This window comes from Venturia canescens, chromosome 3, assembly GCF_019457755.1.
Source record: "Venturia canescens isolate UGA chromosome 3, ASM1945775v1, whole genome shotgun sequence".
Classification (NCBI taxonomy): domain Eukaryota; kingdom Metazoa; phylum Arthropoda; class Insecta; order Hymenoptera; family Ichneumonidae; genus Venturia; species Venturia canescens.
This window is the reverse complement of record NC_057423.1, coordinates 13,888,022-13,901,983: the sequence shown is the minus strand read 5'-3', so window position 1 is coordinate 13,901,983 and position 13,962 is coordinate 13,888,022. Positions and strand designations below refer to the sequence as shown.

Genomic DNA, 13,962 nt, shown 5'->3' with positions numbered 1-13,962 from the left:
TTTCTGCTATATACGCAGTAGATCGAACCAAAATCCTTTTTTCGTCACGTCCAATTTTACTAATTTCCAACTAACGCATCAAGGCTAATGACTTCCAGCGAAAAAAATTACTTATCATTGCATTTAAGTACAGAATTCTATGCAATGAATATGGCCTTCAATTTCGTTTTCTTAGTCCAGATTTGGAGACAATTTATTCAACGACACGCGCTGCCTGTTGTTTCTTACAATTACCACACTTTTTTCTTTCAGTCACGTCGATCACAGGCTGCATCACGCCACTCCTAGAACAGTGTGCCTATGATAAAAAAAATTCACCGGAATCTGCGGTTGAGTCATTAAACAACTGCACCGTTTCACTCAACGTCCTGCCGATTTACGGTAAGCCATAAAAGTTTCCATCACCTGAGGAGGTTCGTCTCATCAAGGAATCAATTTTTTCCTTAGGAAATTCATTTTTTCTTCTAAATTATTCCTCTTAAGTTCCTGTGACCTTGCTTTGATCTCACGCTCTCTCATTACGAGTATGGATCAATTGCCCAAATAGCGAGCGATTACGAATTTCATTTTCGATATTTGCAGCCATCCTTCTCAGTGTTTGTGTTTTTGCGAAACCCTTCGAGCATTTTTTTTCACGGAAGGCTTTTTCTGAGAATTGCCGTGCCGTAGGAATTTAAAAAAAAATGATGAACAGAAACCATTTCCACCAAGAAATAATGATGTTTCATTAACTTGAAATATTCGTTCCGGAAGTTGCTATAAGAAAATAATTCCGTATCAAAATCCATTTCTCTCTGAATATTTGCGAAGGAAATCGCGAATTAAATGATGTGAAAGACATTTTTGGCTAAAGATTGAAAAAAACTGTGCAGAAAGTTCTAGAAATCAAAACAGCAATTCAGGGCTGTTGCTGATTTGATCGACAAGTAGCCGCACGTGCTTGCGATAGTTGCTACGTGCGATTCGAGCGCTTTTCGGACCGCGCATTGTTTATCGGTTGTTTTGTGCTATAACGAATTTCAAACGAAATGATGCAATAGAATGAGAAAATTTTTCATTCGAATCGGTAATGATTATCACGAAATTCTTTGTGAGCTACTGGTGCTTTCTGCAACGAAAATTCTTATCTTGTTCTTCGTTTGGCCCTCAACATGCACGTGCGCGTTTGGATGGTAATCGAGTAATTGTTTCTAATTCGTTACTCATTTTTATTCGTAAGCTTGTTTTTTCCTATTTTCGTGAAAAATCTATTAATAAATTTTGATATGTACGGTTTCTCAAGGACAGACAATTTACCACTTTAAGTTGACGATTATTTCACTCAATTACACACTTCAAAATGAATGCTCAGCTGAGAATGTCCGACGGTTTCAGTCCATTACAAAAATAACGTACAAAAGAGGCTCGATCGAAGTATCGATCGTTGGATGCGCAGCATACTTCACTCCGATCGTTCTTTTCATCAGGTTTTAAATTTCGTCGACTAACATGATGTGGAGTCTCTTTGAAGTCTTCACAGCCCAAAATTATTCAGACTTTTCCATCAGATCATAGAAAATAGGAAGAAAATTCATGAAAAATTGAAACGGAATGGAAGCAAGGAGAAAAATACGGGATTGATGTCCACGAAGGGGAACAACGAGAAAGAGCGATTGGACGAAAAATCCAATTCTCTGGGAAACAAAACAGGTTAGAAAAAAGCCGCCCTGAATAGCTATTTCTGGTTACTTTGCGCGAGAGAGGAAGAATCACTTCAACGTTTAATTGTACAATAGAATTTCCGGAGAGCCTCGAAAAAACCTTGGACTCGAGAGACGGAAAGAATTTGGCGGCGAGTGCCTCTTCAAAGTCTCTAAGTTTCACGGGGAAGAAAAAAGTGCCGGCGACATACCGGAAGTCCTTGGAAGAGGCTCGTTCAACGACAACGGAGACGGAAGACTCGTGTACTCCTGGCGACGACGAATCTGATGGTGAAGTGACCGGAAGCTCGCCCGTGGATCAAAAACGAAATAGGAGTTTGACGAAACTCGAAAAAGATGGTAATCAAATGAAAATCAATCGGTTTCCGTACATTCAAACGAAGCCGAAACTTCAGTCCTTTTTTATAATTCCGATCGAAATCTCATGGAATTTTTCATCAGAGTAAAACCATTGAAATTGCTTTTTGAAATGGAAAAAAAAAAAAAAAAAAAAAAAATAGGAGACTCGCGGTTTTCTTCCACGGGCGACATCTGCAGAATTTGTCATATGGGTGGATTCCCAGCTTTGCCCGGATCGCATCCAATCTGGGAATGGCCAAACCGCGGCCCAAGAAGAATCGACAGTCAGATATCGACTCTTTCGTCCTACGCTTACCTGGGGCCTCTGATATCAGCTTGCAAGTGAGACCGAGTACATCGCAGTAACGTTCCGTAGCGTTTTTCTTTCTCCAAACTTTTCATTCTCCTCCTACGCTTCGTTCGCGACAAATAAATCATGAATCGAACGTTTTTTGTACCCGGATATAAATTCTATTAAGGATCTTAGCCATTAGAAGCTTCGACATTCGATAACCAAACTGTTTTTTTCGACATTGATCGACGACGATCATTCGGCTCGTCGAAAAGGTGTAGAGGTACCGTCGGTCTCGTTCATACCGAATGCCTCGAAAGATGGCTCACCGAGTCCGGACATACGAGATGCGAACTGTGCGGTCATCGATATCCCACCAAAAGAGTGCCTCGTCATGGAATCCTCCGTAGCGTCATAATTTGGTTCAACACTGTCATCGCGACGCGACAAGCACGTTTTTTCAATTTATTATTTTCATTTTATAAATACTTTGATTTTTTCGATTTACTCAAATATTGTCATTCTTGAAGAACTCATCGAAGACTTTTTTGCTGCTTTGCAGATGCTTTTGGACGTTTTATACCTTCTTGTGACGACCCCGCTCGCTTTATTCTCATGCTACGTGTGTGCCCTTGCTCTGAAGATGATCATTGAGAGCGGATTTCAGGAGATCCCTTGGATGATCGTCGCGATGCTGCCAACTTGTTCGCTCACCCTTGTTGCCTATTGGGGATGGCTTATCACTCTGGGAAGGTACATCAGCAGGTACCAGAATATAAAAAAGCACGAGAATATCAGTGCTAACTTGCGAGAGTCTTGTGGAAGAGTAGACATTTTTCAATATTTTTCTGTCCAATCATTGAGGTCGTTATCCCGTGTGAAAACTCTTTTTTTATGCTTTTTCAGGATTTTTTCCCCGGAGAATTATTTGTTCACATTTTAAGCAAACTTCACTATTTTTTCAACTCGAAATCGTTCTCCGCAACTTGGCCGTTCATTTTCAAATAACGTTTTTTTCGGTTGTCAGGATTACGAGCGTCTGCTCATCTGAAAGAAAAAAATTAAACGGCATTTTGATCTGTGAGGTTTGAACCAACCTTGAAACTAGGATTATCGAACTCTTATGATCAATTTTTGTGTTTTTTCACGACTTTCCAAACACGACGAAAAAAAAAACGGTTTGACGAGTATAACAATTATTTTAATTTGTAGTGTTTACACGCGAGTAGTGAAAAAGTGAATTTCTACCGATTCTTCGCTCTCTTTGGATGCAATTTACGCGGAAAAAATCGTTTTTTCTCCAATCACACGAGTTAACGGTCCCATATGAATATTTCGTTATCGATTGAGTTTGAAAAGCACCAATTTCTTCGTACTAACTTATTAGAATTCTCTGACACATTGTCCCCGATTTTACTAAGGAAAATTGTTTTTTTGAATTTGATTTTGGACGCTGCACGAACGCAAATAAATAAAACATCGGTTCGCATACATCAGACTTCACGGGAGACGTTGGCGGAGATTCTGGCGAAACAATTTCGTCGTTAGATTAATACCGGAGTCGTCGAGATATTCTCTCGAGGCTGAAACGAGCGTGGACGATTCGGCCCAAGAACGAATGGAATATCGTTTGGCCAGACGAATGGATTACGACGAGAATGATTTCCTCTTCGATTATTTTCCGGACGACGAGAACGAGGCGTATAGTTGACAATTTTTTGCAGCCTTGAAGCTCGGAGACACAAGTTTGTTAGACAAGTTCGAATTCGAGAATAATAAAGATTATCGGACCGTTACTCCGGTGCGAAACTGCCCACGAATCGTTCAGCGAATTTTTTCTTTCACCGAATTTCTACACTGGAGTAAAGAAAAAAAGCAATACAAGCGATTTCGACGCGTGTTTCCTTTTGTTTCTGTTTCTTTTTGTCAATTACGATATTGAGAAAGGCTCGCAGGGACAAACTCGGGGATCTAGGCCAACAATAGGCTCGAAGAGACGTCAAATTAGACCCGATAAGTGAGAAGCCCTGTCGCGCAACAATGATGATATATATCATTCGGTGCTACGAGAGTAGGCACCATTACGAGAACACGATACATTGCCTGGCATTACCGAGACATTAAAATGTAAACTGCGAGAGTTGCATCCACAATGACAGAGGTTGTCAACTTTCGTCGTGTTCGAGCTTTAGTTTATTTAGTTGAACGAACCCGTTGGGGTTCATCGATAAAGTGGGACGAACTTGTTTTTTATTTCCGGGATTAAAATCGAGAAAGCTCGCGAGAAGACGAGCAGGGAAAATTCTCCGAAATAAATAAATCGACGTGACATTATGGACACGATTTATCAAAATGATTGTTTTCTTATACAGCGATGTAAATTTCGAGGGTCGCGGAGCCTCCTCACAATGGATTTACGATCTTGCTCCCCCTCTTCGCTCCTCTGACGCTTCAACATTTTTGCGCCATCTTCAGCCGGTGGAGAAACAATAATTATTTGATTTACAGTGACATTGAGTGGTCGGAAGGGTTATTTAGACGCGGGAGAATATAAAAGAGCGAAGATGCCCTTTACGTATTTTCAAACACGTCTGTTTCTCTCTCTCCCGCTCTCCTGCTCGCTCTCCTTGCCTCTGCCGCGTTCTCCAGAGCTCCGTACAGCATCTGCATACGTGCGTGCATGTTTCTCGAACAGAGCGCAGAACAGAGAGTGAAAAACAGAAGATTTCTTGGTGGAATTCGTGCTCGGCTACCCTCCGACTGAATTATTTTTAGGTGTCGAGGATCACATGCACACAAACACACTCCAGAGCTTTGCTATAAAGAGAAATTTCGAGCGTTTTTCATCATACCATTTTCGATGACAATGCCAAATCACCTTTTTTTTCTAAATAAGGGAAACGAAGATCGCTTATAGGCTTATAGGATCTCGAGTTTTACGACGATTTTACTGCTCGATCGTGCGGTTACGAATAAACTTTTCGATGAAAATCAAACGATTGGAAGCTACTCCCGATCTATTAACGTCAAAGAATGATGATAATAAAGAAAAAGTGATTCCAACTCCTCAATTTCGTGGCCAAACTCGAAAGAAATGAATATCTCAAAATTCTGGAAAATTGGAATGAACGTGTACTTTTTACTCTGCGATCTTACCAACTTTTTGCAAACGAGGGTAGTAGTGAAAAAATGCAAAGGTAAACGTGATTTTTTATGCTCAGTTTGTGTGCATGCACGAAGAGAGAACTCTGGACTTGTAAAATATAGCCAATTACTACGAAAAGCTCTATCGGCGAGCGGCCAAAATTTATCGTCGATGATAAAGGCATCGTCGAAGAAGAGAGGATTTGGCCGAGAGCTCTCGCTCTCTCTTCCTCCCGCTGATGGCAAAAGTCTCGACTTAACAAGCTCGAGCCGATGGATATATCAACGTTTGCACGTAAACGTTCGAGCCGATAAATTCGAACACGAGCTCAACCCCATACACAGATATCCTTTTCACCCTCATTTATTACCGCCACTTTGATTTCTCTTATTTGTTAATATTGCACGAATTCAACGCATCTAAATTCATTTCAGTCTGCTACTTTTTTTTGCTCAAGTCTTCTTACATTTTCTAATCTGTCACTGAGGAAGGCTCGTTCATCATTCCTTGAGGTAGATCATGCCCGAAGGATCGTATTTTATGAGTGTCTAAATTGGATCGATTTTTACTCCTTAATTAAAAATTTAATCACTCCAAATTGATGTCAGAGTTATTAATTCGAAATTGTAAAGAAATTATTCCAACTTATCGTGTGGCGAATGAAATTACAAGCCATCTACACGAGTGCTCATTACCAATTTTGTTAAATCTTTAACGTAATATATCTTTATTATCACTAGTAAAACAATCGTCTCGAATTTTTTCCCAAACTTTCATTACATACTTCATTGTTATTGTGTAATTTTTTATAAACATGGTAAGAAGCGTTCATTCGTTATGTGGAAAGATAAACGATTTTTCATAGGCATGGTCCCTGTAACCTTGTGTATTTTGCTTCATATTTAAGGCACGTTTATCTCAATAACCAATAAAACGATATGCATGTCAGTCGACTACCTCTATATTTAAACTCTGTGTAAATTTCAAAACTTTATTAAGAAAATTGTTTCGTGCATGAACTACCTTAATCCAAATCATAAATTCATCGAATCTAGTATCAAAAATACGTGCAACAAATACTACAAAGGAACAATCGTCTTTCAATTTTTTTTTTGCAATTCAGAGAACTGTTATTCCCTCGTTCCATTGGTAAAATGACACGAAACGAAACTTATTATAAAATGAGTCAGAAAATTTGTCATTCAAATTTCGAAGTAAAAAAAGAATGGAAGTTTCGAGATCCGAAATTTTGAGCCAAAAAATAATGGTTTTTTTTTTTTTTTATTTTAAGGACCTGAATAACGTTTTGGGAAGTGTTTTGTCTCCCGGATGTATATAAAGATATACGAGATAGAAATTCACGAGAACATATGAATATACGTGTTTTCGGTGAGTTTTTGATTACAGGCGTGAAGAACGAGTGGGTCGACAGAAATATGGGGCATAATTTCGGGGCATAGAGTCGCAGCGAAGACGTTGGAGTCGGATTCGTGGGAGTGAGTTGATTTATCAGATTTTCCGTGTGCAATTCGGGCTGAATTTTCTTCGCAGAGGTGAGATAAAGGGCGAGTGAAAAAAACGTCGTCACGGAGCAGCGGTAGGAAGAAAATGTAGGCAAATAAATTGGGTAGAAAAAAATGGGAAAAGACGTTGGAGGAAATGGAAAGAAGAAAATGGAGTTTTACGTGATGGTTATAAGTTGTAAGACACACGTTGATTTGTCGCGTTCTCGAACTTGTCGAATGGAGTCTTGCCAAAGTACACACGGTTTTTGGCAGCCCGTCAGCAGGGGGCAGGGGGCGTTAAGCAAAAGGAGAGAAAAAATGGTAAAAATTCCGCGACGAAAAGAGTTCCAGCACAAGCGAAAGTAACATAACGAAACTTTGAAGAAATATCTCGAGTGAGCGATACGTTTCAAGGGGAAGAAACGGGGAAATTCATGTACCTTAATATGTTTTTCCATCTGTCGTTCTTTCGCTTCCATCCGGACGCTAACTTCTCCCGCCTCCGAAACACGATGAAATTTCTTCTTTTTTTTTCCTCTCCATTGTTTACATTCCAAACAAGCGCATGAGTAATTTCTCGTGATTTTCCAACTCTCGAATTTTCATCGTTAAACAAATGTATCGATTTGCATGTGCACTAGAGACAAGAAGAATTATTGCTGTTCGATATCGATGATCAATGTCTCTCGATCTAATCTCTAGTGTCCGCCCTATTCATCGTATGAATCGTCCGTTTACTCAATTTCTTTCGCATTTTTTGACTGTTCGCGTTCTCTGATGGCACGATCGGTTCCCTTTTCCAATTTCTCGAGGCAGTTTTACCTCTCGAATGCCAACGTCTTTGGAACACTAGCCAAATTTCGTCACGAAATAATCCTTCGAGTCACAACGATATCGATTTAAGGGGGTCTAGCCTAATCGCAATTTTCAAAAAATCGATTTTTTCATTACATTTTTTGAAAGTATAGATATTCAAAAGTATTGTACGAACATTTTATAAAGATCTGAGCAGTCCAAGTGTACTTTTGAGCGACGTTTACTTGGCGGTCGGGGAACTATTTTTTTTTTGCAAAAAACAATGAAAAAAACGTGCTTTTTCGTAGTTTTTGGGAAAATGGCCGCCATTTTGTCATTTTTGAAAAGATCAAAAATCGTATGGCATGCGCTGTAGCCATTTATCTATTGAATCTTTTTTTTCTCCGGTCATCCATTCCAGAGATTTTATCAACAGCGAACACCCATCTTTTTTTTAGATCTGTCTTCTGCCCCCGTTTTTTTGCTGTACGAAAACTAAGTAAAATAAAAGTAAGAACATTTTTTTGTGTATTTCAAGAGTGTATTTTTTAGGCCTAACACTTTTTGTATCCATATTTGTCATTTATATATTGGTCAAATAAATTCGTGAAAATAGTTTTTTTTTGCTTGTCTAATTAGGGTAGGCCCCTTAATGTTCATTCGAAAAAGGATCCATGACTTTTCACCATTTTTCGATCATCGTTCAATATCAACCCAACTTCCGTATATGCAATGACGATATTTTACTGATATAACTAAACTCCGTTTTACCTTCCAGAATCATTAATAAATAATTGCTGTTCGTCAAGTGCTTCCGAATCTTTGTCAAGGGGGGCCCTGCTTTGGAAAGTCAAAAAAATCGATTGTTTTCGGAAGTGTTTTTAGAATAGACGGAAATAACTTAACATAGTGAACTTTTCGGTATAGTTTCAAGGATATTTAAAAAGTACAAAAACATCTTTTTAATGTGAGAAATACTAATTTGTATTTATTGGCTGCAACAAAGATTCCAAATTTTTCTTTCATTTCTATATATTTTCCTTCCATACCTATAAAAAATTGCGAAATTATATATTTTTAGGGACTTTGAAAAAAAACGCTTCTAAAAAAGAGGCATATCATTTCAACGTGCGATTTTGCAAATCATAAACGAGAAGAGTTTCAAACAAAATCTTCGCGAGCGTAAATGATAATGTTGCTGAGAACTTTTTAATTTTTCATTCGCCGAACAATGCCATTATTCTGCAAAATTTAATTTCCAATTTAAGCTCGGATAGAAATGAAAGTTGATTTAACCAACAAAAAAAGAAATTTTCCACGAAAGATCTGGATTTTTCGTCATGATTGAAATCGAATCGATTATTCTTTTCCGTAAAAATATTTGTCATTGCGAAAAACGCATTTTCAACGTGACAACGGTCTTGAGGATTAGAAGCTCGAGGCTATCGGAGAAGCGGAACGTCGATTTCCGCGCGAGGGGAAAATCCATCGATTTTTTCAAGTAAAAATATGTTGTCGGAAAAAAAATGAAGCTCCACCGTGACAATGTTTAAACATTGCCGTGACCAGGATTCGAACCTGGGTTACTACGGCCACAACGTAGGGTCCTAACCACTAGACGATCACGGCTACTGGAGCAGTTGAAAGTCAAGTCTCGAGAGAAGAAAATCGATCGAGATAGCGGGCCACTTGATCGATCTACCGTAACGAGAGCTCTTTCTCTCTCCTCCTTTTTCCTGAGACGCCTGCAGCACGCGCGAGCGAAAGTTCATCTCAGCGGCCGGCGAGATACTGCGATAAGAAAGGCGATTACACTTCATCATGTCATTCGCATCGTTGCGAGAAGCGAACATGAAAAAAATGCGAATGAAGAACTTTCCATCTGCTCGTCGTGACTCCACCGTCCAGGAGGTGTTATTCGCTCAACCTCCCAGTCTTTCTTCTGTCTAAATCGATATTGTTTTTGGTACGAAGTCGATTCCTCACGATTCTGCCAAATTTATAGTAGCTTGAGAAGATTTAGAGATGCTGCGACGAAACACGAAATGGATTAGGAAAACAGCAGGATGAAAAGTGAACGCTTTCGAAGAAATTCCAGGCTAATTCGGAGCTTTGTAAAAATCGCACCGCCCTGTAATCAGCTTTCGAACGGTTCGTGATAGCGAATACAGATAGGAGCACACGTTTATTTATACATTTCGTGTTGCACCAACGCCTTAAATTTTCGGCCCCTAAACATTTGTTGGCCAAACAGCCTCGTATGCCAAATTCCATCTTGGCTTTCCTTCGCGTTTTCTCTAAAATTCGCACGCCTCTTTGATAATATTTGTTCTCGGGGTGTAGAGTAAATTTACGAGACGAGAAGAATCTCCAACTTTTTTTTGATCGGGCTGGAATTTCGAGTGAGTTAAATGACGATCGAACCGACGTTTGCGTTGACAAAGCGATACAAGAGTTCGAAGCTACGCTTTTTTCCGGTTCGCAAATGTTCGTTGAACCCTCGACGCTTTTCATGAGGCGTTGCAAATCTTATGGAACAAAATTTCAGGCCTCGCGCCGCCAAAATTCATTCTGTTTGTCGAAACGATTAACTTTATTTCATTTAACTCTTTTTCATAAACAAACGGCGCACCGAAGCAGCGCGTATTTCAAAGTCTACCACTCTCCGGCTTCCGGTGCTGTTTGATTGAAAATTTATAACCCGAAGATGCGGCTCAGGCATTTCAGAACCGTACGAATAAACCTTTAAATACATTCGTACACAAATTCTATGCGCGTATCTCCATCTCGAATATTCAAAAATTCCTGGGCAAGAATTTCATTTGAAAAATCCTTTTATTACTTTCATTTTATTAGTTTTATTATTTATCAGTTTTATTGATCATTTTTAAGCCTTAATTTTATAAGTTTCTCAATAATTTTTCATTAAATCGTGACCAATAAATAAACCTTTATTTCTTCGAAACGGTCCAACTCAGAAGGGCTTAAATTCTGTCGTATTGAAATATGAAATAAATAAATACTTCTCTAAAAACAGAAAACAATAAATAAAAAAGGTAATTATACAGAACCGGGGCACCGCTTTAAAACTACTCCAATTTTTTAAATAATCTATCTTATGAATCAGTAATGATGCAACAACGACACAAGAACAGTAATGATACAAAGTACAACAATACGATATAGGAAAAAAAAAAATTGTTCCCTAAAATTGAGGTGGTGCCTCCTGCATAATTACGATAAAAAAAAATTATAAATTAAATTGGCACATGATTCGCGTGATTTTTTTTATTATCCATCAGCAATGACGGCAGAGACATAAATGAATGATAAATAACTAAAAAAATACTCGTATCCGTTCTTAAGTGACCTCGTACCAAGGAGAAGCGTACGAAGCTCGAAGAAAAAAGAGTTCGAAAATGATGGATACCTCCAGTCTGCCCACGACAGGATAATTAACCAGTTTAACTCGCATTACTGTCACTAGTGATTTTCTTATTTTCTCGGTGTGCCTTCCGGGTGCGTATAGCGATATACGGATCCACGTGTACATGCATGCGGGGCTGCTTTATTTCGGGAACATTGAAAAGAGAGTGTATCCTAAACCCTTTTTCATCTGGCGCGGTGTAAAAAGACCCGGTGAGTTCTCGGCGTGAGGCGCGAGAGAGCAGAGCGGCGGGGAAAAGTCGAGGGACTCGAGTCATAATTCCAGCGTAGGGAAGCTCATATCGCGTGCGCGTTCTCGTATTTTTTCCTCTCGCTCGTGCACACTCCTCAAAGTCTATTAGTACTAATGTCCACGACGAGGAAGAAAATCACTTTGGAGAGTCTCGCGTCACGAGCGTGCGTCGCTGAAAGTCGCTCGAAAGTCGAAAAAAACGGTGAAAAAATATCGGAAGAGGGGAACAAATGGCAGAAAAAATGGATCTAGAATAGACACTTTTTTCGCCTTTTTCATCTCCGTGTCTAATGTGATACTCTCCGGCTCTCCTTTCCGGAAGTCGACACGAGACTCCTGTCAAAAAGCTATACGAGCGTACAGACTTTCGAAGCGGATTATCGACTCTCTTCTCCTCCCGTTCGCGATGCTTACTACCCGCGTTTCTTCTTTTTCGTTTCGAGTTACGCCGACCAACTTTTGTCCCTTCCGCATATTTCACGCTTTCGTTTTTATTTTCCATATTAAAAATAAACGAATGATTAATTGCACACGAAGATGATGCACTCCTGGACAACTTGCCACAAGCAGACTCTTATTTATTGTGTTTATCTGATTCGTGCACATTTTTACAGCCGCTGATTTGAAAAGCCGAGTGTGAACGATGAGCGCAGATATTTATTGAGTTTCTAATTGCACGTTCCGACACCTCGAAAGGTAAGTGATCTAAATATTATTCTTGAAAAAGGACAAGGTGAAAAGTGCTTGAAAAGCAAACGATAAAAGAGAGACGTTGATATTCATTGGTACGGAAGGAATTTAACCGCCATCGACGATCATTCTTGGGAATAAATAGCATTCATTAATTAAGCGAAGGGTGAAATTGTGACTGGTCGGATGCGATTTATCGATTCTGAGCTCGAAAGGCGAGCGTCCGACTAGCGATTTCCATGCGTCTGTGTCCGTGCAAAAATTCCTGGGCTGGTACCCGTCCAGGAAAACTCACGTTGAATCGATCATTGACAGCAGTCCTCGATGTTGACGTTCGATAATGACTGCCATAACGAAATAATCATAAAAATTGTTCGTACGACTGTTCCAGGAGCCAGCATGTACCGACTTTAGATGACAATTTAGCGACGCTAACGCCCCTTAGGCTTCTTCTTTCACATCAAAACCTTTTTTACTATTTCATCATTATCGTCGACTTTATTCAACTCCTATCCATTGCAATCCCGCATGTTGAACCGGTTTCAATTTGTCATCCAATTAATATCGAGGCTGGATCTCGCCACTGGGATAGCACTCGCCGGAGGGACTCTCGGCTGAATTTATTTATCTTCGAGTGCACATTTCTCTCGTTATGTTTTTATCTTAATTCGTGAAGAAAGTTGGAACAAAATCGGCTCGCAGAGGAAAATCCATTGAATTTCAAATTCGCCGTGGCGTTTGGCCCAGTTTGGCCGCTCGAAAATCATGCGTATCCTGGTGCATGGGTTCGTTCAAAAAGACTCTTATTCGTCGCGTAAAAAACGCATTTGAAACGAGGCATTTTGGAAAATGATTTCCGCGAGAATTCTACTGGACGTTTAATAATTTTTTTTGGATAACAGCGAATGAGAATTGGGCAGTGAACGACGATCGAGTCGATCGATTTTTCGACGTTTCAATACCTCTTTTTTGCCAATGCGAAGAGTTTAGCAGAAGTGTGAAGTCTCGGAGCACGTGCTCCAAAAATACGAGCAGGCGAGGGGCATCTGGTCGGGCAAAAGAAAAATATAACGAAGCCACGTGCGCGGGTGTACTTTACGCACGAGGGGGCGAAACGACACGCACGAACAAATGATATTGAAATAAAAAGATTGAGAATATTGCACTCGATGCATTTGACGATTTTCGATGCTTTTCATTGCGCCAATTGAACGATGAAAAAAGACGAATGACCAAAGACAGAAAGATCGTGAGAAAGAAGCGAGAGAGAAAGAGAAAGCAAGGAGAATAATTGAATCGAGATGAGAGAGCGAACCCGCGTACGGAGAGCGACTCTCGTTTAATTAAATAGTGCCGAAGGCTATTTTAATCAACTTCAATTTATAGTCCATTTTCAACAGAGCGGATACGGTCCCTTTCCTCCGAATCGCGTTTCCAAAATCTCATTCACGGAGATGATGAAAAAGATTTTCTTTTTTTTTTCACCGCTTCAACAGCGTCTATATTTGCTATTAATTTCTCAGTGCGATCGAATATGTCTGAGAAGATGGCGAGATAAAAGACAAAAAAATGGATATTCCAGCACGTGCGAGTCACGGTTAACGAGGACTCGGTTTTTCTCTTTTTCTTTCTCATGTCGATGAGTTTACGATAAGTAAGCGTAATAAGCTCTCTGAGTAAAGTGCAAGTCACATATGTACGCCGGACAACCCTTTCTCGTATGCGAACGTATATAAAGGCAGGCTGTATTACACTGTATAAATATTTGACTTGCGTGAAAAACATGTGTTGGATCTGAGTGCGTGACGCTTCGCGCG

At 39.7% G+C, this 13,962-nt stretch overlaps 1 protein-coding gene and 1 non-coding gene across 4 annotated transcripts; one reads left to right on the top strand and one right to left on the bottom strand.

The window, feature by feature from the left end:
* The first annotated feature begins 273 nt into the window (after positions 1–273).
* On the top strand, positions 274–4,140 carry LOC122407558 (E3 ubiquitin-protein ligase MARCHF1-like). 3 transcript variants are annotated; one of them, XM_043413861.1, is made up of 7 exons: positions 274–381; positions 1,467–1,689; positions 1,776–2,039; positions 2,201–2,381; positions 2,607–2,781; positions 2,894–3,096; positions 3,829–4,140. In XM_043413861.1, the coding sequence occupies exons 2-7, from the start codon at positions 1,620–1,622 to the stop codon at positions 4,040–4,042; spliced, it is 1,107 nt and encodes a 368-aa protein (XP_043269796.1). In that variant the 5' UTR covers positions 274–381; positions 1,467–1,619; the 3' UTR covers positions 4,043–4,140. The 3 variants fall into 3 exon arrangements, with proteins under 3 accessions (XP_043269796.1, XP_043269797.1, XP_043269794.1); XM_043413862.1 differs by lacking the exon at positions 274–381 and having other exon boundaries at positions 1,314–1,689; positions 2,894–3,084; XM_043413859.1 differs by lacking the exon at positions 274–381 and having other exon boundaries at positions 1,314–1,689.
* A 5,193-nt stretch (positions 4,141–9,333) lies between these two features.
* Positions 9,334–9,405, bottom strand: TRNAH-GUG (transfer RNA histidin (anticodon GUG)). The gene has a single exon. It is a non-coding gene; the product is annotated as a tRNA-His (tRNA).
* Positions 9,406–13,962: the final 4,557 nt, after the last annotated feature.